Genomic DNA, 23,090 nt, shown 5'->3' on the forward strand with positions numbered 1-23,090 from the left:
ATTATCATTACTATTCTGATAGCTTTATTTCTGTATGTAAATCGTACATAGTAGTATCAAAAAGTAAGAACCATGCCAACCTCAATTGCCAGGCTTGCTTTTCACCTTCCGTACATTCACGTCACACGGAAGTATTACGTCCTCAATTCCTTCATTATTATCTGATTTAATTGTCTATGATCAGATATGCAAAACTTATATTGGAGTTTTGATGAAATGAACTTCTTTTGATGTCCTAATGACAGTTATTATTTGACAAGGTTCCTTTTTTTTTCGTTGTTTGTTTACCTAGGGTAGTTTTCCATTCTTTCCTACAAACACCTGCAGTCAATTACAGTAAGTTCAGGTAACAAATATTTGCGCCAAATTTTCTATCTAGTTTTAGATCCAATGATTTCTGGGGATATCCTCTAGATATCTCACCTTGCTCGCAGTTTCTTTCCTTGGTACCCTGGCTTGCAGAGGCAAGTGTACCCACCATTCTGGTTGACACAGGTGGCGCCATTTTGACAAGGCTTGCTAGCTTTGCACGGATCTTAGAGAATTTGTGTTGAAAAGTATAATACTAGTTATGGTAAAAGTAATAATGATCAGAATGATTATTCAATAGCAATAGTTTTTAAGATGTTGATAGCAATGTTAATGAAGAGAGAAAGAAACAACAATCTCCTTAATAACCTTTTCGGGACCTTATTATAAATGCCACAGTTTTGTTATAATAATAGAAATATCCAGAAATGGACATTAAAAACATTATGCGACCCTCTTTTCAAAAAAAATAAAACTTTTCTTTTAATGCAGAAGTCAAAAGCCTCCAACATGACATAATCACCTAGCTCTATACTGTCACTGTATTACAAAAAAGTTGAATAAAACTATAGACTTACCAAACCCTGCGTTTCCGCAATACCTCAGCCAACATACTGGTGTCTTCGAAAGCTTGTACACGTAAACCCGTTGCATTTCTTTATTTGAATGGCTGCATTCCAGTTGCAACAATTGGAGCCCCAGTGGAAACACACCTTCCCGTTCACAACCTGCCCGACTCTTGTTGGATGTGAGCCACTCAACCATCCTGGCGCATGTGTTCCGCAGTAATGTTTTGGAACACAAGCCGTTGGCATTTGCGCACCAGCTGCACCTGTAAACCTGTACCATTTGGGAGTTACAAGGTCCTTCTGGTCACACTTAAGGATATTGCCCCTGTGAACTCCAGCAGCCCGCTCTCTGTCACTTAGAACTTCATAATGTTTGCAATTATCGAAAACTGCAACATAAGATAAAAAGGTTACAGTATTCTCCCGATGTGCGCAAGTTAAGACATTATATTTGATTCAGAGAATACCATAAACACTTTAAAAAACTTTTTTCACTAAACTAAAATACAAATAAACAGTAAGGAAACTGCTCAACAGAAAAGTTAATATCATAAAAGTCTTAACAGTTATTTCAATTATTTACAGGCAAAAGCTTGAAAGAAAAACGGTAACAACAAAGAAAAACAGCTTCATGAGCGCTAAAGGAAAAAAAAAATGGCAAGCATACAAACCTATCTCGCAGTGCTCGCCAAGAAATCCTGCTTTGCATTTACATCTGTAGCTACCCTGTAAATTCTCACAAGTTCCACCGTTACGGCAAGGTTTCGTGACACATTCGTTAACATCTAAAGACAAACGAAACATACATTTGATTTGTTTTTATTATCATTGTAATCATTTATTACTATCAACATTGTTGTTACCATTCTGATAGCCTTATTTCTGTATGTAAATCTGTACATAATAGTATCAAAACAGTAAGAACCTTGCCAGCCTCAATTTTATAGGCTTGCTTTTTCGCCTTTTGTACATTCACGAAAGGACTATGTCTTCAATTCCTTTAGTATTATTATCTGGTTTAATATGTTCATGATCAGATATACAAAACTATAAATTTGGAATTTTGAATAAAATGAATTCCTTTCAATGTCCTTATGTCAGTTATTATTTGAAAGGGCACTTTATTTTTTTGTTCACGTGGGTTAGTTTTCCATTCTTTTCTGACCAACTACCGGCAGTCAATTGCAGTAACTTTGACAAAGAATACGCGACACCATTTTACTTTTTAGTTTTAAATTCAATGATTTTTAAGGATGACCTCCTAGATACCTCACCTTGCTCGCAGTTCTTTCCCTGGTACCCAGACTTGCAGAGGCAAGTGTAGCCTCCATTCTGGTTGACACAAGTGGCGCCATTTTGACAAGGCTTACTAGCTTTGCACGGGTCTTAAAATTTTTTAATGAAAAATAATACCCATACTATTTACGATCGGATTGATAATACTGATACTAGTTATATTCAAAATGATAATACGGAGATTAATGAAGATTAAAAGAAAGCAACGATCATATATATAATAACGCCGAGGCGTTAACCCAATTAGAAACATAGAAACGTACAAATATTGTACTTCTATGCAGTATTAACCCTATTTTCATAACCTCTCATGTCATCTAAAGGGCAAAGGCCTCCATCACGACACACAATCACATACCTCTGTCCTTTAACACTACTACAAAAGAAAGTTGAATAAAACTAAAGACTTACAAAAACCCTGCCTTCCCGAAGATTTTTATCCTCTCTTGGTTTCATTTGTGACAAATAACATTAAATGAAAACCGTTAACGTGACATTAACACTATCCACGGGGTTTAAATGTAGCATATTCAGCGTATATCTTTCCGGAAAGCTGAAAATCGTAGAGTGAATTCGCTGATCCTACTTTCCACAGAAAGAAAGAAAGAAAAATAGGCGATACCCAACTCACCAAAGCCGGCATTTCCACAGTATCTCAGCCAACATACAGGCGTCCTTGAAAGTTTGTAAACGTAAAACCCGTTGCACTTCTTTATTTGAATGGCAGCATTCCAGTTGCAACAGTTGGAGCCCCAGTGGAAACACACCTTCCCGTTCACAACCTGCCCGACTCTTGTTGGATGTGAGCCACTCAACCATCCTGGTGCATGAGTTCCGCAGTAGTGTTTCGGAACACATGCCGTTGGCATTGAGCACCAGCTGCTCCAGTAAACCTGTACCATTTAGGGGTAACAAGATCTCTCTGGTCACACTTTAGGATGTTACCCCTGTGACGCCCTGCAGCGCGCTCTCTGTCGTTGAGGACTTCATAGTGTCTGCATTCATCAAATACTACAAAAAAACAGAACAACTGCACATAAAAGTCCGAAAACATTCCAGATCTCAAAACTGTCAACTGCCTATACCAGACTTTCTACATTTTGCAAGCATAGCAGAAACTCATTCTCTAAGGGATTTAAGCTTTTTGTAATAACGAATAGTGACATCGTCTAAGTCACAAAACATTAAATGAGATCAGGCCAACAGAAAAAAGGATAAAACAAGGAAAATTTATTCATTAGGCAAGGCGTAACACAACGAAATTACGCTTTATAACTTTCATCTCAACCACATTATACTTAATGTAATTTTTGATTTCATTAACTAAGCTAATAATGTTAATTGGTCAAGCTGACATTTCCAAGCATTAACCCTACGTCAGAGCTCTGACGAAGGGCTAACATCAGCTTTGAAACTCTTTACGGCGGTCAATTTACATTATCAACTCAGTTGATAAAACCAAAATTGTCTTGTCATACTCCCCCACCAACGCAGCATCACAATTTTTCTAGACCCTACCCCTTTATTCATTTACACTTAACGAAGACGACCCCGACGCAGATGTCAAATGACTCTTAAGAGACGTCAAATAAAGATGAGTTTTATGAAAAACAGGGAGGTCTACATTCAAATGAACAATACAAACCGATCTCGCAGTGTTTTCCTAGATATCCTGGTTTACATTTGCATCTGTAGCTTCCCGCTAAGTTCTCGCAAGTCCCGCCATTGCGGCAAGGCCTCGTAAGACATTCATTGATATCTAAAAATTGAAAACGATGAGTGTTACATATATGACTCAGAGACAGCCTCATACCTTATTTTGTTTTATTAAGTATCAATTTTCAGTTCGAGGTGACTAAAGGCCAATTTTCCTATTCCAGTAAATTGTCACAATCGGATCACAATGACTGTAAACGTTTCCTTGTCCAAATTCTCTTACAGATATAGTGATTGCAATAAAAGTGTTTCTTTAAAAAAATCGATGTCTCGTGTCTTTTACCTTGCTCGCAGTTTATCCCTTGGTACCCAGGCTTACACAAGCATTTATAGCCACCATTCTGGTTAACACATGTCGCCCCATTTTTACAAGGCCTGCTTGTTCTACAGGGATCTGGTAAACAAAAGGAGATCATTTACTTCTGGTTTTATTCTATGACATGGAAGTACTAAAGATGACTTCAATCAAAATTTAATGACGAGCTATTGTTGCTGCTCACAGGATGCATACCCCGTTTGTGTCAAATAAAAAGTCAAACTTGCAAAATTACTCTAGAAATAATGTTCTATAGTTAAGTTACCATTTCTAAGTATAAGAATAAAGCTATACATGACTCACCAAAACCCGCATTCCCGCAATACCGCAGCCAACACACAGGAGTCCGGGCCAACTTGTACACGTAGAACCCGTTGCACCTCTTTATCCGAATGTAGGCATTCCAGTTGCAGCAATTGGAACCCCAGTGGAAACAAACCTTACGGTCGACAACTTCACCAACTCTTGTTGGATGTGAACCCGCTAACCAGCCCGGTGCATGAGTTCCGCAGTAATGTTTTGCAACACATGACGTGGGCATCTGAGTGCCAGCTGCTCCAGTAAACCTGTACCATTTGGGTGTTACAAGGTCCCTTTGGTCACACTTAAGGATGTTGCCCCTGTGAACTCCAGCAGCTCGCTGTCTGTCACTGAGAACTTGGTAATGCCTGCATTCATCATACGCTTGTGGTGGGGAAAATATATCGGAAAATAAGATTTGCAGGAAAGGTCTGTTTCGACATTGACTGCCTTCGCGAGGGTCGCAAATGCACTATAAGCTTTTCAAATATATCTAGAAAAGATTCAGTATGAAATTTTGGCTAATCGCTAAAAAATTTATATAAGAAACACACTTTGAACAACATTCGCAAAATCAACTAACCGATCTCGCAGTGATTCCCTAAAAATCCTGGTTTGCACTTGCATCTGTAATTTCCTGGGAAGTTCTCACACGTTCCACCGTTACGGCAGGGTCGGGTGTTGCATTCGTTTACATCTGTATGATAGAAAAAAGCTTTGCTATTTTTACCATTGCAATTGTTTTTTAAAAACACTGTTCGCCTGACATTTCTCAAGTACAGGGAGACTATCTAATAATTTATACAAATTGTTGGCAGTAATTTCCTGCTAATTTTCTCTTTGATCTTGTTTAAAATTTGACTGTGCGTGTTGTATAATAGTGTTCCAGACGTGATGGCGTAAGCGACTTCATCATAGCTTTACTCCCCCACGAAATATATATGCTGAATTTTTTCTTTCCTATTGAGCTATCACCTACTGTAGAAGACATCTACAGACAAGCACGTGTTCAAAAGGACGAATTGCGCAACACACACCTTCTAGTACCAAGCACGAGGAGTTTCGTGTTTCACTTCGCGTCAGTTTTCACTTTGAGTGCTTACCGGCGATTGTGTATTGTTTCGTTTTTCTTTCCACCCACCCACCCTCCCACCCCGGGTGATTTTGTGTGATGTCATAGAGTGTCAGGGAAGTCTATTAGGCATATCATTGGCTTTTGTCCACTGTTGGTTCGTATTCTTAATAAACTTCTCTCTGTGCAAAAAAAGGGAATTGTGTTTTATTTGTGTCCGAGGGCGTAGTTGGGGAATTTAATTATAATGGTTTGCTCTAGTGAAGGTAAGTATCCCTCGGGGGTTTTCGAATTTGATCGCAATTTATTAAAGGTTTTACCGTGCTCGCAGTTGACACCATGAAATCCTGACTTGCAGTTGCATGTGTACCCACCATTTTTGGGAACACATGTGGCACCATTCTTACAAGGATTGCTTACCTTGCACACATCTAATTAAAGAGAAAATGTGACTGCTAGGTCAATTACAAGACATTTATACTTCTCCATGCAGTTTTTATAAACTTAGATAAGAAGTACTTGAGATTGTAGTTTTTGTGTTCTTTCCTTACTGTTTTATAGTTCTCCGTATTGACCATAGATGAATTGGAAAATTTGATGAAGACGATATACAGAAAATAACCTTGAAAAGTTCTATTTGAAATATTCCGCCTTTGACTCACCGAATCCTGCATTTCCACAGTAGCGAAGCCAACAGACAGGGGTCTTGTGAAGTTTGTAAACGTAAAACCCGTTACATTTTTTGATCTGGATATTAGTGTTCCAATTGCAGCAACTTCCTCCCCAGTGAAAACAGACTCTGGCGTTGACAATTTGCCCCACACTTGTTGGGTGAGCTCCACTCAACCAACCCGGAGCATGCGTTCCACAGTAATGCTTAGGAACACAGGAGGTGGCCATCATTTGCCCTGATGCTCCAGTGAACCTGTACCACTTTGGATCCCCGGGCATGTCATATTGGTCACATTTAAGGATATTTCCCCGAGGAACACTAGCAGCTCTGGTTCTATCGTTTAACTGTAAGTAGTTAGTGCAGCCATCGTCTCCTGAAGAAGAGTATAAACGCCATGTAAAGGTAAAAATATATTTAGAATGTTTAAGGATTTTATTCTTACAATTGGCCGAGGAAGAAATCGCCGCGCAGTGTGCTTATGGACCTTACCCGGAAATTGGAGAAAATCGAGCACCAGAAATATTTATAGCATGTTATTTCGTTTTAAGATAACAATCATTCGTCAGCATGGTCAGTAAAATGAACGGGAAACAGCAAAGACATCCACTTTGTGGCCTCGATGATAAATTCTCTTACTCGAACTTGATTGCGATTGGTCTATTCACGATTGACCTGTCAGAATTAGATGAAAATATCCACGATTTTCTTTGTTTCATAATCACTATGATTGCATTATTTTCCAGCCACGTTTGTGACTAGGTAATAACATCCTTTCTCGAAACATATTTAGGGGCCATTATGATTTTGAGCAGTGGGTATGCAAGAAGGTTTGGAAAAATATAATTTTCAAACCTTTCAAAAGAGCAACTGGATTTGGACTTTTCGCGTTGTATATAACAACCAACTAGGTGTATCTATATGTATCATAATAATAAATCGTTCTTGCTGTTTAAAAATGGCTAATCAATTATTTGAAATGTAGCATATTAGGTTTCTTTAGTTTAAACTGGATGTAACTCACCAAAGCCTCCATTCCCACAAAAGCGAAGGTAACAACATGGTGTTCTACCAAGCTTATAAATGTAGAAGCCATTGCATTTCTTGATCATGATATTTGCCGACCACCGGCAGCAGTTTCCGGACCAGTGAAAGCACGCTTTCCCATTGATGATTTGCCCAGTTCTAGTTGGATGTGATGTGCTGAGCCATCCTGGTGCGTGGGTTCCACAACGGTTAATGGGCACACACTTTGTCGGCATCTGCGTGCCAGCCGCTCCAGTAAAACGATACCATCTGGCGGTTGGAAAATCTCGCTGATCGCACCTAAGGACGTTGCCCCTTGCGAGACCAGCAGCCCTAGTCCTGTCATTAATCACTTGATAACTATGGCAGTAATCATGTCCTGTCATCGCAACGATTATCAGAAAAAATTAGATAGGAATCATGCAAGGAAGAAGAAATGAAAAAAAAAACCTTTCTTTGTTCATGACACTGAACAACCTAGGTAAATAAAACGTAGCACACAATAAAAAAGACCTCGCCAGTCCTTATCAATTCGGACCGTCCAAAGGCACAGATAGGTACTCAAAATGGTTAAGCAATAGACTGAGTCAGCTTCCTTCATTACGGCTTAGAAATTAAAGTGTTCAAAACTTATTGTTTGTCATAATTTGCCGAAATTTTCATAAACGCTCGAGTTCAACAGTGACTACATCAAAGAACTGAAATTTCGGTTTAATTTTAGTTTAAGATTCTCGAAACTATCTTAATATCGAGAAGCGTTTTCTCTAATAAGCAAATAGTTATAATTACCTTCAAATTAGTAAGTCTAAATGTTGTAAATAGTTTTCTGTCATCTTAAAGATGTTGATTAAATCTTATCTTTATCACGGTTTAAGGAATTAAGTCACCACCATTTCAAATGATTGATGAAACAATGAATTAAATATATAACAAAGAAAAAAATCCCTTTTTTCTGATAATCATCAAACATCATTCAGGTAATTAAATAGAAGAGAAACGTTTACTAACCGTGGGTTGTTTCGTATATCCTGAAAGTTGAGTTAAGACAAACAATTAATCTTTTCGATATTAAAAACCATTTTAAGTAAACGGAATAAAATGCTCAGTGATTTCTAAACAGGGCGTCTCAACAATTAGGATACAGGAAAGTTTGTATGGGAATATCAACTAACGAATTAGAGGGAAAATCATTTATTGTCAAAGATTACGCTGTACTTACGTTGATGATACTACGAGAGTTATCATCCATTTAATAATTCTAAAATCCATCTTCAAAATCGACTGCCACTTCTGGAAGGGAAAAAATTTCACTGGAAATCAATTTAGTTTAAAACTAAACAGCTTCGTAAAAGCGCTATTCCAGAAAACGGAGTCCTCGTTATTAGTATTAAACAATTGCCATTTATTCATTTTGCTGTGATCAGTAAACTTATCTCACTTGTGAACCTGATAAGGATACTACCAATCTTTAAAACTATGACACAAATAGTGAGAAAATCCTCCTTCATGCTAATATTGTATAATGTTTCCCTGATAATCGACTGAACACTAATATCAAGAACAGATGCACTGCATTTAGTAGTTTACAGTTCCTCACAGTGAGTCCAAGTGGCAATCGAAGGACGCCACGTTGTTTTTGCTTTTAGTTTTTTTTCTTTTCTTTTTTTTTTTTTTGATGAGGCAAATGGTATAATTTTGTTATCTATTGGAGAATATCTTTTGGCTCAAGCTGGAAAACGGCGACTTTCCTCTCGCAGTTTTAAACCATTTTCTAACCATCCCTAATTTCTTCCTTTTTCCTCATTTTTTCCAGAATTAAAAAAGGAAATGGTGAATTGACTAATATATCATTTTCCTTATTTATCCATCTTTTCTAAATCGGCAGGTTCTCGTCATCCACGAACTTTACAAAGAAAGAACTTAAACACACTCACCAGTAGAGAGTCCAGAAGTGCCAGAAGATTGACTGTTGAAGAGAAAAGCACTCTTAAGTTCTGATGCGCACTTATAAATTGACAAAGGATTACAAATATTAGTCTTTTTCATGGAACTATTCAGAATCAGTTATTTCTGATTTAATTGAAAACTGATTTAGTTAAATAATGTTTTAAGTAAAGCTAGTGACAGATATTTAGAGAACTTATTTTAAATTAGACATGCTCAAATCTTGCAGGGTTTGAAACTAAATGATTAAATAGGGTCGAAATAGGGTTGGAAAAGTGTTTTTTTTTTTTTAGTTTTGGCTGTCATAAGTTAAAGTGTATGAGATCATTTTTTTATGATGCAAAGTGGGTGGAAATAAATCAATCTAATTTATCTTATTTAATTTAACTAGTTTGAATAATGACATTTTAGAATTGTGTAAATATCATAGAGCAAGTCGATAAACAAGAAAAATGATCCAAGGAGAAGCTGAAAACTTTTGATATTAGAAATAAAGGACGAGGAAAGCTAAAAAAAGAAAGAAGGCAAACTATCTCTCAATATGTTGCAAATGGGACTCTCTCAAAATCGTTTCCCTATCGCCTCTACTGAAGTTGAAAGCTATAAGCGAAAACTTTCAGCGTGTTGGCACCCTGTTGCATTGATGGATTCACTGCCTCCCGAGTGAAATAAATTAGTCAAAAATGGTAAAAAGAATGATTCTTTATCAGCTTTGATAAAACCTTCAATTCAAACGGATAACTTAAAGGTCATCACTGGATAAGCAGACGTTTTCCTTTTTTTGTTGTTGTCATTATGCTCATTAAGAACTAGCCTCTGTAAGAGTCAAACCTCTCGGGAAATGAAAGTTTTAAACCCCCATTCAAATTTTGCAAGCAGTTAAGCACTCAGGGAGGTTGCAGCACTCTTGTTTCCTTGATAACTAGTGCTGCTTGTTCGCGGCCTGTGGACTTTTTCCACACAAAAACATCGCTAAAAAAATCTCAAGCTCAATACAACATTAAAAAATTCATACTTTTACCATAAATAGTGACATTATTCATCTTTACTATGGTGCATTCCATTTTTGCTGAGAATGAATGCGAACACACTCATCCATTATTTATCTCGGTACAGTTTCGGTCACTTTTAATGAAGGATAAAACAGGGAAAATCTTTATCTGAATTTCTCCAAACTTTAACTTGTTGCAAATGACACGCAGCTGTGTATCCTCGGAGGATTTTCTCAAATTCCTCTGACAGAGGAGCAGCATTCGGTATGTGGATGATATGCACGCAATTTACGTCGAGTAGTTCTCCGTGAGAGCTGATCAGTTTTTTTTTTTTAAAGATGGTTGTCAGAAACGATAATTCTCTTCGGGATATTACTCCGAACATTTTTCAAAGCCATGCAGCTTTCATTTGTCGGAAACTTTTGTTAATAAGAAAATGTAAGATGTAAACGTCGCGAAAACATGCAATATCTGATTTTTCAGCTTTGCTTGCAAATTGCCCCTATGAAAAGTGAAGACCAACCCGCAGAGAATTTTACTTTTAGAGAAATTTGAATAAAAGATTTTCCTTGTTTTACCCAAAAGTTAAGCACTGGACTTCGCCAGAGGAAATGGATCTCGAATAGGATCATCAAGATTTGTATCCTTTGTCACTTTCAGTCGATTATAATTTTCTTCTGGCTTAATCCTTGAGACAAATCTTAAATATTTCAGGATAATAATATAGTCTTTCAGTATTTCGCAGAAATAGGCTTTGAATTATTGGGTTTTGAATGGATATAAGTGTCGACGGCGTAGGAAAACGACTAAATTGCTGTTGTCATTCGACGCAGAAAACAATATCTTCAGGAAAAACAGTTGATTCGAGAAGCAAAACAGAAATTGAAGGGACTGTTAAAAACGAAAACAAAGCAAAGGCAAAAACAGAAAGATTAATCTTGGGGAGTCGCTAACAATATGAAATATCTGAAGAAAATGATTCACACAGAGGTGTTTTGTTTGAAGCGACTCCCATCTACGGGTGACTTTCAGCTGTGAATAAAATGCAATGGTTGATTGTTTGTTTTCGGCGCCTCATTCCCTAAATCACAAATATGAAAGTTGTTATTATGATGAGCTACAAAAATTAATGTTGATGTAATTTTTTACTTTTTTTCAGGCCATCCATCCATTTCTAACCTCTCATAGTGCATGGATAGTTCATATTCCCCAGGAATGAATACTCTTTCAGATGGGGTAAGTCATTCTATATTGGAAAAAAATTATTCGTGATTCTCCTAAATTGCAATTTTATTTAAAAAAAAAACTTTTTCTTTCATTCCTTCCAAACAATAGACAGCATCTAATCACTGGCTCGGCATTATAGATTCAGCTGGTGAATTGACTTTCAATAAGATTTCATCAATTGTTGTCGCCTTGACAGAAAATAAAAAGCAAACGTATTTTTAAATGACAAGCCAGGCATTTGAATTAAAAAAAATTATAAATCATTAATGGGCTCAGAGTAAATTTAAAATGTTTTGGAAGAAACAGAGAGGTTATTACTGTAAAAAAAAGCGGACTATGCCACGCATGTTACGTCGGTAAAGTCGCTCCAGCAAGAAATCAACGAGGTAAGATTTAAAAAAAAACATCCTTAATAATTCAATAACTTAATTCAACTCAAGCAATGGGAAGTTATTGCTTTCCCCACTTGCTAGCACTCTAAAGTGTATTGGTATAACTGATTACTTTATTCGGTGAAAAAGCCATTTTATTTTTTGGGAACTCTCACGCTCAAGTAGAGAATTCTCGTTTTGTTAATTTGTTCTAGCAAAGTCAAAATACGAAATTCGCACAAATTACATCACAATTTAACCTATGTAAAGGTTCTTAAGGCAAGAAATTTGTACACCATCGATTACAAAAGTTAAAATACTAATGAATAATTGATGTGACTCTGAAACGGCTTGCACACCCAACTGTTTCAAGGTTTGCAGTAGCTTACTAACTAATTTACGGGTATCTAACATTAGTATATACCACACAAGTGAATAATGTTTTTCGAGTGTGCTGTTGGTAAGTCATTAGCAAATACTAATCACCACCGAGCAGCCGAAGAGACAAAAACGGGCGATAGGAATTTAACTTTCGTCCACTTCACAGTTTATCGACAAAAATAATAAGAAATTTTTCTAGTTCACTGTGTGATTTGTACCGAAAGTAGTATTAATCATGGATTAATCTCGACTTCACAAAATCCAGTGCATATTTAAACCTACGAACATCGAATGGTGTCGTTGCTCATAGTTCTAATTTTTAGTCACTCATTTCGTTCAATAACTACATCTAACGGGTGCAGTTTACATGCATATATTCCCATGGAACCAAGCCATACGAAGTCAACCTGCCGAACTTCACTTAGCCAGTAAGATTCAAAGCTCTCGAATAAAACTGAGGTCCATTCGCGCTTTCGTAATATGAGACTAGTTAGGCTCACTCTGGGGTACGCGCCTCGTTGGCTGTGAAAGCATGTCATATCTAACACATGCTCTCGCGGTGATCGTCAGGAGAAGTAAAACAGGACCAACAAAGCTAAGAATAGCAGTTAAGATTAACTTTGCCCATTCATACCTCCTCTTTGTTGTTATCATTGTTGTTATTTTGGATCGGGCTCTTTGTAATTGTTCAAGCAAAGATTTAATTTGATGTTCTCGTTTCCCTTTGAAGAAATATGCATCCACTTCTAAAGAAATCATTACTGCGTTTTGGATTCCTCCACGCGTACGCCATTCTAATTGCTTGGATTTTCACCATGATTGAAAAAAGAGATGAACCTGCTTTCAAAAGAATGGAGGAGTCGCTGAGTAAACTCAAGAATGATATGAATAAGAAATATAATATAACCGATGACGACTTTAATAGTTTTGTAAATCGTGCAGCTGCGGCTGTGATTGAGGGTGATGAACTGGACTGGACTTTGCTTAACAGCCTCACATTCGCCTTGACCACTTTCACCACAATAGGTAAGAGAAAAAGATCACTTCATGCCGTGTACAATGTTAATTAACGCTTGTCTATTTGGGCAATGAGTATATCCACTTCTTTTTTATTGTAAGTTCTAACCGTTAAGGGGACCTTATCTGTTTGTATTTTCGTTTGTTTTTGTTTTTGTTTTGCTTTGTTTTTGGTTTTCGCCCCTGAGTTTTCTTGGGATTTCCTTCTAACCTCTGTAAAAATCTTAAATGTAAAGTAATGTGGAGTGGAGCAAAAATTATTCATTCTTTTTATTTCAGGATATGGTATCATAACACCTAAAACAGAGCTTGGCAAAGGTATCACAATTCCTGTGTGCCTCCTTGGTATTCTCATCACCATGTTGGCCTTTAAAACTTCAGGAGAGCTTTTTGCTTCTTCTATTCGCCATCTCGTCATAAAGATAGAAAATAATCTGCTTAAAAGGGAAGAGGTAATGAATCTAAAGATAAAAAAACTCGTGGCATCATGCACCCTTATGTTTGCTTTGTATATCTTTACAAGTTTCACAGGCGCTTTCATGGAAAAGTGGAATTATGTGGAGAGCTTCTATGCGTGGTTTGCCACTTTCACCACAATTGGATTCGGCGACTACGTCCATTGTGAAGCGCTTCTAAGGGGCATGGGACGAGGGATAGACAATACAGTTCATCTTGTGATATACATCTGCGTACTGTACCTTCCAACCATGATTGGCCTGAGTTGTATGTCATGTATTCTGGGTTGCATTGTGGATTCCATGGATCAGATTCGCCACTTTCGTGATGGCTGTATAGATAGCTGCGTACACTTACACTCAAGCATAAGACACAAGCTCTGCTGCAAGAAGGAAAATCAGGTTGAGTGCCAAAATCAAGTAATTTCTGCCTGGAATTAGTGGAATCGCCAAAAAAGTTTTTGAATTAATCTCGTACCCATGATATTAAATTTTAACCCCCTGACCTTCCAATAATTACTAATCTTACCACGATCATCCGCACGAGTGGATTATTTTAGCCAATAGCAACGGCCATCATGTGATTTCTCGTTTTTCATGACAATTGAATTGAACAACGAAATGCGCTTTCTCAGATAACAACCTAACTTATTACGCGCATTAAATAATTCTTAGGATGGGGGTCGGAGGTTGAATGTTCATATACATTGAATCAATTTTTTCCCTCCTCGTCACCCTAACGAGTAATTCAGAAGTTGGTGGCTGAATAATAGAAGGGATTATGGTTCTATCAAATTTTCTGAAAATTGACTAAGAAAGAGAAATGAAGTAAACAAAGACGGAGACGGCAACGAGAACGTTTTTAACCAAAAGATTCAATAAGGGGATCAATAACTCAGCCATCATCTGCAAAACAGCATCGTGAAGTCAACGAGCTATCCATGCATGGTCTGAGGACAGAAGCCCCGTCAACGAATCTTTCAGTATCCATTAGGAACTTAACGCCAGATGCGTTAAGCTGAAGTTGAAGTCTGGCGCAGCAAAAGAAGGTATACACATCCAACCATCCTTAAAAAATACTTTTGGAAATGTTCAGTTTATTTGTTAATCGACGTTTCCCTTACCGTAGTAATTCTGACTGCTTAAGATTTAAAGGGATGAATATGCCTAACTCCTGAAAGTTAGACCTACATTCTATGCTAAATTTGACCTTGCACTGTAAGTCAGAGATTTCGCTAGAGACGCATTCATAGATGACTAGGGAAGAGGTTAATGACTGGAGATGAAGTCGTGGTCCAAACAAAGGGAGAGTAAACGATGATAATAGTGATAACAACGATAACAATGTTAATAACAGTCACTATGGAAACTACAATAGCAATAACAATATGATCAAACACCATCCAATCGGCCTAAGCCGATCCAAATTAGACTTTGCTCGCAGAGGATTATCAAATGGCTAAGAATTTATCTCTGATCGTGAATATATTGAAAATGCTCATGGCACGGATTTAAGTCCGTGAACTTTCCAGTTATTGACTATATGTAAGATCATTGGAATTACTGTATAATAATAGCAATAATATTGAAAAATACCAATAAATAGCGATAATTTAACAGTATGTGACTTTAGGTATGGTATTCGAACCCGGGCCACAACGGTGGAAGGCGAACGTTCTCACCATCCCCGCCCTGAGTTATACGATATAGAATAATTAACTATATACAACAGCAATCTCTTTGCTCTGTGATTGGTTCAGACTAATCACAGAGCAAAGATAAGCAACACCAAAGCAAATTTGGATTATTTTAGTGATTACTTTACTTAAGTGCAATAAAATCTGGTATAAATAAAGAGATCACTCTAAACAAGGCGTACTGAAAAGGTCTCGAAAATCGTTTCTGAACGATAACAGTAATTATTTTCAAGTTTAAATGTATTCCGGGATTTTATTTAAAGTGAATGATGATCTTGCAATTGTGAAGGCAGATAAAATCAACTGAAATGCAGGCTTTACGTGTTACTCTCAATCGCTAACATCATAATTATGTTCTTATTGAGGGTGGGGCTGGCTGGGAATATATTTCGCTTTCGGTCACGACCAACGAAAGGAGCGCAGCTTGAGCACAGGGCTGACAGGGCATAATGTAATGTTAAATAGGTCTGGGTAGGGAAAAAAACAGAAATGGTTGAAGGGAAACATTCTTTGTAATGAATTTGAGAAGAAATGTAGCTACAAAGGTGAGTCGTATCGCTGTCGATGACATAGGGATCGGTCGCCTGACATTCTGTACAACCGGTTTGCCTAAGAAGGCATAAAATTAACAAACAAAGCAAAGCTAAGAAAAAAATCTCAAGAAATTTTCCAGTCGTAGGCATTCATGGGAAAATATCAAATAGAATAGACAAATGCTCGAAATGACCTCTTGGAAAAACCCAATGCCAAATTACATTGTTTCGTGGTCGCATTGATATCTGAAGTATGGTAACTTGTAAGAGTAACAGAGTAGAATTACGCTTTTACGCTGTTACGCACTAACAGCCTCCTTATCTTCTTTCTTTATTTGCAAATTCAAATCTAGCCGGGTGCTATCCTTTATCTCTGCATCAAGACAACGACGGAAAATGACAAATCTACAATAAAATATAGGAAGATTAAAAAAGATTAATTTTCCTAATGTAGTCGTCTTCGACAATAGTATGTTGCACTGAATATATGAAATAATGTCTCCTCTATTACTCTTTATCCAAAGCATCTAAAGGATTTAACAACTCTGTTTCCCACAGTTCCATCTAAATGCCTTTGAATGCCACAAATAATTCCATCAGGGGTCTTTGTTGTATACATCTACCCTTACCTTTCGCAACCTCCTGGGTTGTTTTTTCATTTGTTTTCTTGGCTAATTTCAAGTGATTTTATTTTGTTCATTGGTAAGCACCTTTACTTGATTATGGAATTTTCGACACAAGGAGTAAACTTAATAATATACTGTTTTTATCTCTACAATGTCATCCCTGAATTACACGCTAAGGTCATGAGAATAAAAGAAATGATCACCAAAGAAAGAAGTTTTTGATTGGTAATAAAGAGTTAATGAGGGCGGAAATTGTGTTACACATGGCATGATTCATTTTCTTCATGATTTCGTCCTTCAGATATATCACTTTGCGAAACATTATGACAGAGGATGCGTTTTACATGGAAAATCAAACTTGGACAGCAACTCCAGCAACGATCACGAAAATGGCGAATTTGATCCACAGAGTCCACAAGACAGGTCAAAATACATGACATGAGGCTGATACCAACGACATATGGTACAGCAAAGGTTAGGCCTTTAAGCAATAAACTCGTTGTGGAGATATCTCCCTGAGCTAACTTTATGGAATACGATCTAAACAGCACGTAGTCTCCGAAACCAATCGTGGTGAACGTTGTAAACCACGCGTACAAGCCTTCCATGAAGGTCCAATGTTCGAGAAAAATTGTTGAAACGCTAGCCAGTGTTATCAAAACAATCAAAAGTAAGCATGCCACAAAAAACGTTTTCTTTTTCAAGTGTTTCAGTTCAGTCCTTCTGAGTGCAATGGTCTCTGTCTTGATTACAAGAAACGTAAAGAACGTTGCGCACAGCTCTCCCAATGTTTTAAATGCCAACATAGTGATAGGAATACCAAGCAGGCAGGTGATGATGGTTACTCCTTGCCCAAGGGATGTCTTAGGCGTGATATGTCCGTAACCTAACAGATGGAATAATAAATATCATGCCAACATTGAATAGACAAGGAATACCTTTAAAGAAAGGGCGAACCGCGTAATGTAGAAAAACCATGATTTTATACGACAGCCTTAAATGGTCTTCTCTACAACTTTTAAGAAATCAGGCTGAGTAGATTCTTAACCAAGTACTCTATGGCTAAAGAATGTACGCAATTATATTGTAAAACTCCCAAAAAAGTCTGAAAGTAAATGTTCAACACCTTGACAGCCCTTGTTTATTTTGGAAATTTAGGGTAATATAATAATTAAAAAAAATGCATGATATGAGGTTGCCACAAAGGCCGTTTCAGGATTAATTTGGTATACGTAATGATAGCAATTTGTTTTCTCTGTAATGAGTCCAAGACTGAATTACCCTTATGGCAGCCTTTACCAAATATGAGAGGCTGGCTAGTAAAGAGGTTAAGTTCGAATTCTAACTGTATAACTTACCTATTGTCGTAAGAGCTGCAAAAACGTAGGCGCAACTGTTCAGGAAAGTCCAGTCAAGTTCCTCTCCAGCTGTCACCCCTGTGGATGCTTTTCTTACAAAACTCTCAAAGTCTATATCTGACATATTGACCTTATATTTAAGAGTAATTTCCGTTCTCAGTTCCTGAAAGATTCTTTTCATTTTGAGTTGTCTTGTCTCCTCTTGACTTTCAATCAGTGTGAAAATCCAGGCAACCAGCAAACCGTATCCGTAGAAGAGTACAACGCGTAACAGAGCTTTTCCGAGAAGAGGATGCATGTTTTCTATCAAAATACCCTGAGAATAACAAGTTCAACGCGTTGTTATTACTACAACATCAAAACCATCAATTATGATATTTGAGATACTATCGTAAAATGCGCGAGTTAGGTATAGATCCGTTGTTTAAACTGGTGTAGGACACCTAGCTTTCGATTTTGCAACTGCACTTTTAAACTTTGTGCATATAACATTTAAAATACACATTCATAGATTTACAATTCTAATTTTCTTGTGAGGGAGTTTGACAACAACCTTCTTAAGTAATGGCATTAACATCATCAAGATGTGAAGTTCTATTAACAAATTATAAAGAGTCACATGGAAATTCTACAGTTGTTTTCAAACCTGCTTCCTTACGGTGCCTTCTTGTTTGAGAGAAAATATCTACTGTTTTCCAAACGGCAAAAAAGAAAATTTCTTGCGCTCTAAACTTACCGTAATTATGCCACATTGCCTAATTCATGGCTTATCATCCACTGAGTATCCTGCGGCTACAGAGACACTGCAATACTTCCCTTGTCAAGAACATCAAAATAAGCGACAAATTAATATATAAATTTACATAACAGTACGACTATTTTTGCCTAGGTAGACAACGTTTTGAATAATAATTGTAAAGTTGACATATGAATTTTTGTCCACCTGCTAAAAGAAGTTTGTATGTCCACAATTACATTCTGTTTATCAATAGTATTGTGGTCCTAGTATTTCAATTTATGCGGACTGGTAGGTCGTTGTTATCTGCCAAACTCGATATATTGTACTCCCAAAGAGGAGAATGCTGGTGATATTCTATTAAAAAAAACAACAACAGAAAAATTTTATTGTTATTATTTTTTATGATCGTTTTTTCAATAGAACGTCTTTCACATGAAAGCTGAAGAAAAGTCCAGAAATAACTTTTATATTGCAGTGTGACTTTTGTCACCGGACCCAGTTGAAAAAAATCAACCAATCACAATTCGGAAATCAACAGTCATTTAAAAAAGATTCCATTTGTGTTAGTCGTAGCTCACGATCAAACCAAGAAACAGTTTCTCAAATCGTATAAGGTAGTTATATTCGAGTAACTTTATTTTACTTTTTAAATACTTTTTTATACAATACTTACATCGTTGCCCTCTTTTAATTTTAAATAACTCTTTCATCAATGATTAATTTGGCCCCCGACTGGCGTAGAGACAAAACACTCCGAGTAAATAGGAGCCATAATGTTGTAAACAAGGTGGCTCGAAAACAAACAAACTAGCTATAAAAAATTATTTAACCTCCAGGTTAACTTTCACAGATACTAAAGGAAATTAACTTTCACCAGGTTTCTTTTTACTAAGAAAAGTAGTAGTCACAAGTCAATCAGCCAGTTTGCAGTTTCATCGAACTTGCAAACTGGCTGATTGCGGTGAAATTTCAGCTGCTTTCCAATGAAATTTCAAGTTGATCGAAATAAATAATGATTTTAATAGAATTTATTCTGCTGTGAGGAAACGAGTCGGAAGATTTTTCGAGAGAACTTGTTTTAGTGCAGGTGGCGAACTCGCAAAGGTAGTAGGGGGTTAACTTCCTCTGGTAAAAACCCTTAGACATTCACCTGACACTGAGCTGACTTCGTGGCGCTCTGTTGTCGAAAAGTCTGTAAATATTAGGAGGCGATCTCTGTAAGAGCGGTCCAGGGCATTTCGCATCGGAAAAAAGTTTTCCCTCAAACTTTTCCCAATAAACTATCTTTGGTTACAAGTAAATAAAACCAGATTAGTTTCTGGAAATACGTTAAAATAAAATTTTTAGAGCTCTCAAAAGTCAAAGCTGCAAAAGGCCTTTTTTTGACCTCTTGCGACATCGAAAATTTCAAAAGTTGAATAGCTCGGTCCTCGTATCACACCGCATGCAGCAAAAAATATTTTGTATTCTTAAAGTGTGCGATATAAAAGGTGTTTAAAAATGCATTTCAATTTTGATATTCGTTTATTCAGAGGCTCGTCAAAATTTATTTAAAAACACTCGTTGGAAAGCTTTCTGAAATTGGTTAAAAGTACTCTTTCCTTCTTGGTTGATATTGCTCAAGTCCAGACCAGACCATTAAAAAATCCGCTTGATTTCTGCTAATAAGATGTTTGGCTGCAGAAAAATATAAAAACATCTTGCACTTATTGATTTTCTTCGCCGAGGTGACTTCAAACTTTTAGCAGTATTGCTAGCGTGACAGCCGATTATGCAAATTAGTTCATTGAGCAAACTCCGACCGTTTTATGTGAGTAGCTGAATAAATCTTAGCTTTTGACCATTATAAGTAGAAAATAAAGTAGAAAATATAGTGGAAAAGCTTTAAGATCACACCGATTAATACCTTAAACATTTTAAAAGGCCAAAATTTTGACAAATTTTATTATCTCGCGACGAAAGACGTCAACAACAACGTATCGAATATCATAATTTGATTGGCGCTCGCAAACCCCTTTTAAATAATTTGGCTTCTGTTATTTCATATTTGAGTTCTGACAGCTTACGCTATTAAAACCTGTATGAACATTTCAAAACCAAACTAAGTCAATTTTCAGATTCATGCAAATGATCTTCGACGCGAGCGCGATTGAGCAAACACATGGATTTGCGTTGTTTTTAAGATGTTAGTGGGTGAAAGCTAGAGATCTTCCCGCGGGTTCGAGGCAATCCGCGACCTCATTAGTGTATAAAATTTGCACTGATATGCTTTTTTCAGCCCGATTAAAGCCTGCATTTTGAGAATTCCTTCGTACAAATTAGGGAATTTTTGACATGCAAATCAAGGTCAAAGAGAAAGGTCTCCTCTGATCACGCTGGTACGAAAAATGTTTCGGCTGAAGTTTCCATATTTTGTCTGTGAACTAACTGAATACATCTTGTAACTTGTAGCAAGATTTCCGTGAGCTATTTTATTGCAGTCGCTGCGTGCTGGACAAAATCTGTGACATTAACACTTTCTATCGCTGTCCACAGGGGTGGTCTGGCCAAAAATCATTTTTAGCTTGTGGCGACGCAAAAAAAGAGAATTGGAGAATAACTAAACTATTTTTGAAACATGTGTCCTAAACCCTTTTCATTGGCAAAAAAAAACCTTTTTTTCCGACGGGAAGTCGAGAGGACCGCTCTTAGTGAGAGGAGCACTTAAGTGTGATCAGCATCAGCAGCATTTGAAAGAGTTGCGATAGACATACAATTGTGAGCGCTACAGGGAAGCTACCTGATTATTTTCATAACCCGATTGATGTCTTCATCACGACCTTCTGTCGTATTATAATTTCCGCTCCTTCCACAAAGCAGTGTTTTCATATTAGTAACTAAACTTGACCAACAGCTAAAATATAGATTACGAAAGTCCCTTGTCATCCAAAGAGTCAACAGTAAAATTCAAAAGGCAGGAGGTGACACCAAACCTAACCATCCATGGCAAAGTTAGGGCCAGGCCTGGGACAATTACGCCATCTGCGCCGGAGACTTCCCCTTGATCCAGCTTTCTTTGAAGTGCCTCAAAGGGAACATAATCTCCAAAACCAATTGTTGTAAAGGTAGTAAACCAGGCGTATAAGCTGGTCATAAAACTCCATCCCTCTGAGTAAGTGGCCGACGCGGCACACAATATGTGAAGAGCAACTGCTAATAAACTCGCAGCAAGGAACGTTTTCCTCTTGATATGTTTCGGTTCACCTCTTAAGCAAAACAGTTTCTGTTTTGATAAGCGTGTACCGAAGCAAAGAAGCAACCAGTTCTCCAGCGGTTTTGAAGGCCAACATGCTAATAGGAATTCTGAAAGTCAGATTGCGATGGTAATTCCTTGGCCGAGACTTGTTTTAGGAGTTATTTTTCCATACCCTGTGAAAGAAACGAACATTTACATATGTATCTACTGAGCCCAGAAAACGTAATGTAGAAAGGCCTAGGGCTCAACTTCGAAGGTAAGACGAACTTTAGATAGTGCATTGGAGCATTACGTTATCGATCCTCTCCGTAAGAGGCCCTAGCACCCTACCCCTTTCGCCCTCTTCAATTCGGTCCCACCGCAATCGGGTAGAAATGATGTGCTTGTCCGTTCTTTAAATTACCCTTTTAGAGGAGATTAAAACTGCTTATTCGTTTCTAGAGCCCTGAATAGATTTCTGTTATCCTTTCCCTCGATGAATGATCTCAGTTACTTTACCTATTGTTGTGATGGCAGTGAAAACAAAGTCGAGGCTATTCCAGAAATTCCAATCCTTTTCGTCTCCTGTTGTCATGGCGACAGCAGCTCTCCTCACAAAGCTGTCAAATTCATTGTCAGTGATATTAAACTTAATCTCAATGTCTTCCCTCAGATCTTTCAACATCCTTTCCATTCCGTTGTGAGCTAACTCGCTTCTTTACTCGATAATGGTAAAAATCCAAGCAATGAAACTCGCATATGCATAGAATACTGCAAAACGCAGCAACGTCTTTCTAAGTAATGATGCATTATCTATAAATGGAGAGAACATGTTTACAATAGTGATGGGAAAAAAAAATAAAGCTGTGAACATAGCATCGTGTTGGACATTACAGTGTTGACGTGATACTCCGCAAGGCGGTTTCTTCTATTTCTTTCATCCAAGAGGAAGGGGTATGAACTTCGCTCTATTAATCGACCGTACATTTGATTATTTGAACTCATACATCAACATGCCCGAACACGTTTACATAGCAGATCAACAAACAGTGCCCAGGAGTTGAAAATCTTCGAAAACATTCAGAAATTTACTAGCAGGGGGCTTGCTGAATATCCATAACATCTCCTCCAAATCATACCTTCCATACCATGTCATCCATATCATGTCTGGATCAAAGACAGTCAGAAAACTCGGTCATACAAACAAAAAAGCACGCATCTGGTCTGGTTTACTGGTCGAGACACACGCACTACAGAACCTG

The 23,090-nt window shown here is 37.4% G+C and overlaps 4 protein-coding genes and 1 pseudogene across 4 annotated transcripts; 1 reads left to right on the top strand and 4 right to left on the bottom strand.

Moving 5' to 3' along the window:
• Positions 1 to 436: 436 nt before the first annotated feature.
• Positions 437 to 3,043, bottom strand: LOC136283682 (uromodulin-like). Its single transcript, XM_066172883.1, has 5 exons — positions 2,806 to 3,043; positions 2,153 to 2,263; positions 1,550 to 1,663; positions 888 to 1,267; positions 437 to 535 (listed from the first exon to the last, which is right to left on the bottom strand). The coding sequence occupies exons 1-4, from the start codon at positions 3,041 to 3,043 to the stop codon at positions 912 to 914; spliced, it is 819 nt and encodes a 272-aa protein (XP_066028980.1). The 3' UTR covers positions 437 to 535; positions 888 to 911.
• A 2-nt stretch (positions 3,044 to 3,045) lies between these two features.
• On the bottom strand, positions 3,046 to 9,265 carry LOC136283683 (sushi, nidogen and EGF-like domain-containing protein 1; the record flags this gene model as incomplete). The annotated part of the gene is made up of 11 exons (XM_066172884.1): positions 9,209 to 9,265; positions 8,494 to 8,564; positions 8,283 to 8,302; positions 7,273 to 7,653; positions 6,241 to 6,624; positions 5,899 to 6,009; positions 5,090 to 5,203; positions 4,510 to 4,890; positions 4,174 to 4,284; positions 3,820 to 3,933; positions 3,046 to 3,185 (listed from the first exon to the last, which is right to left on the bottom strand). Coding segments are annotated over exons 2-11 (1,806 nt in total), but the record flags the coding sequence as incomplete, so codon positions are not given.
• A 2,533-nt stretch (positions 9,266 to 11,798) lies between these two features.
• On the top strand, positions 11,799 to 14,811 carry LOC131772263 (potassium channel subfamily K member 15-like). The gene is made up of 3 exons (XM_059088150.2): positions 11,799 to 11,823; positions 12,920 to 13,215; positions 13,486 to 14,811. The coding sequence occupies exons 2-3, from the start codon at positions 12,924 to 12,926 to the stop codon at positions 14,100 to 14,102; spliced, it is 909 nt and encodes a 302-aa protein (XP_058944133.2). The 5' UTR covers positions 11,799 to 11,823; positions 12,920 to 12,923; the 3' UTR covers positions 14,103 to 14,811.
• Positions 14,812 to 16,774: 1,963 nt separating this feature from the next.
• Positions 16,775 to 18,185, bottom strand: LOC131772259 (potassium channel subfamily K member 3-like). The gene is made up of 2 exons (XM_059088147.2): positions 17,876 to 18,185; positions 16,775 to 17,403 (listed from the first exon to the last, which is right to left on the bottom strand). The coding sequence occupies exons 1-2, from the start codon at positions 18,171 to 18,173 to the stop codon at positions 16,775 to 16,777; spliced, it is 927 nt and encodes a 308-aa protein (XP_058944130.2). The 5' UTR covers positions 18,174 to 18,185.
• A 3,193-nt stretch (positions 18,186 to 21,378) lies between these two features.
• On the bottom strand, positions 21,379 to 22,993 carry LOC131772264 (potassium channel subfamily K member 15-like; annotated as a pseudogene).
• Between the last annotated feature and the right edge of the window lie 97 nt (positions 22,994 to 23,090).

This window comes from Pocillopora verrucosa, chromosome 10 (genome assembly GCF_036669915.1).
Source record: "Pocillopora verrucosa isolate sample1 chromosome 10, ASM3666991v2, whole genome shotgun sequence".
Classification (NCBI taxonomy): Eukaryota; Metazoa; Cnidaria; class Anthozoa; order Scleractinia; family Pocilloporidae; genus Pocillopora; species Pocillopora verrucosa.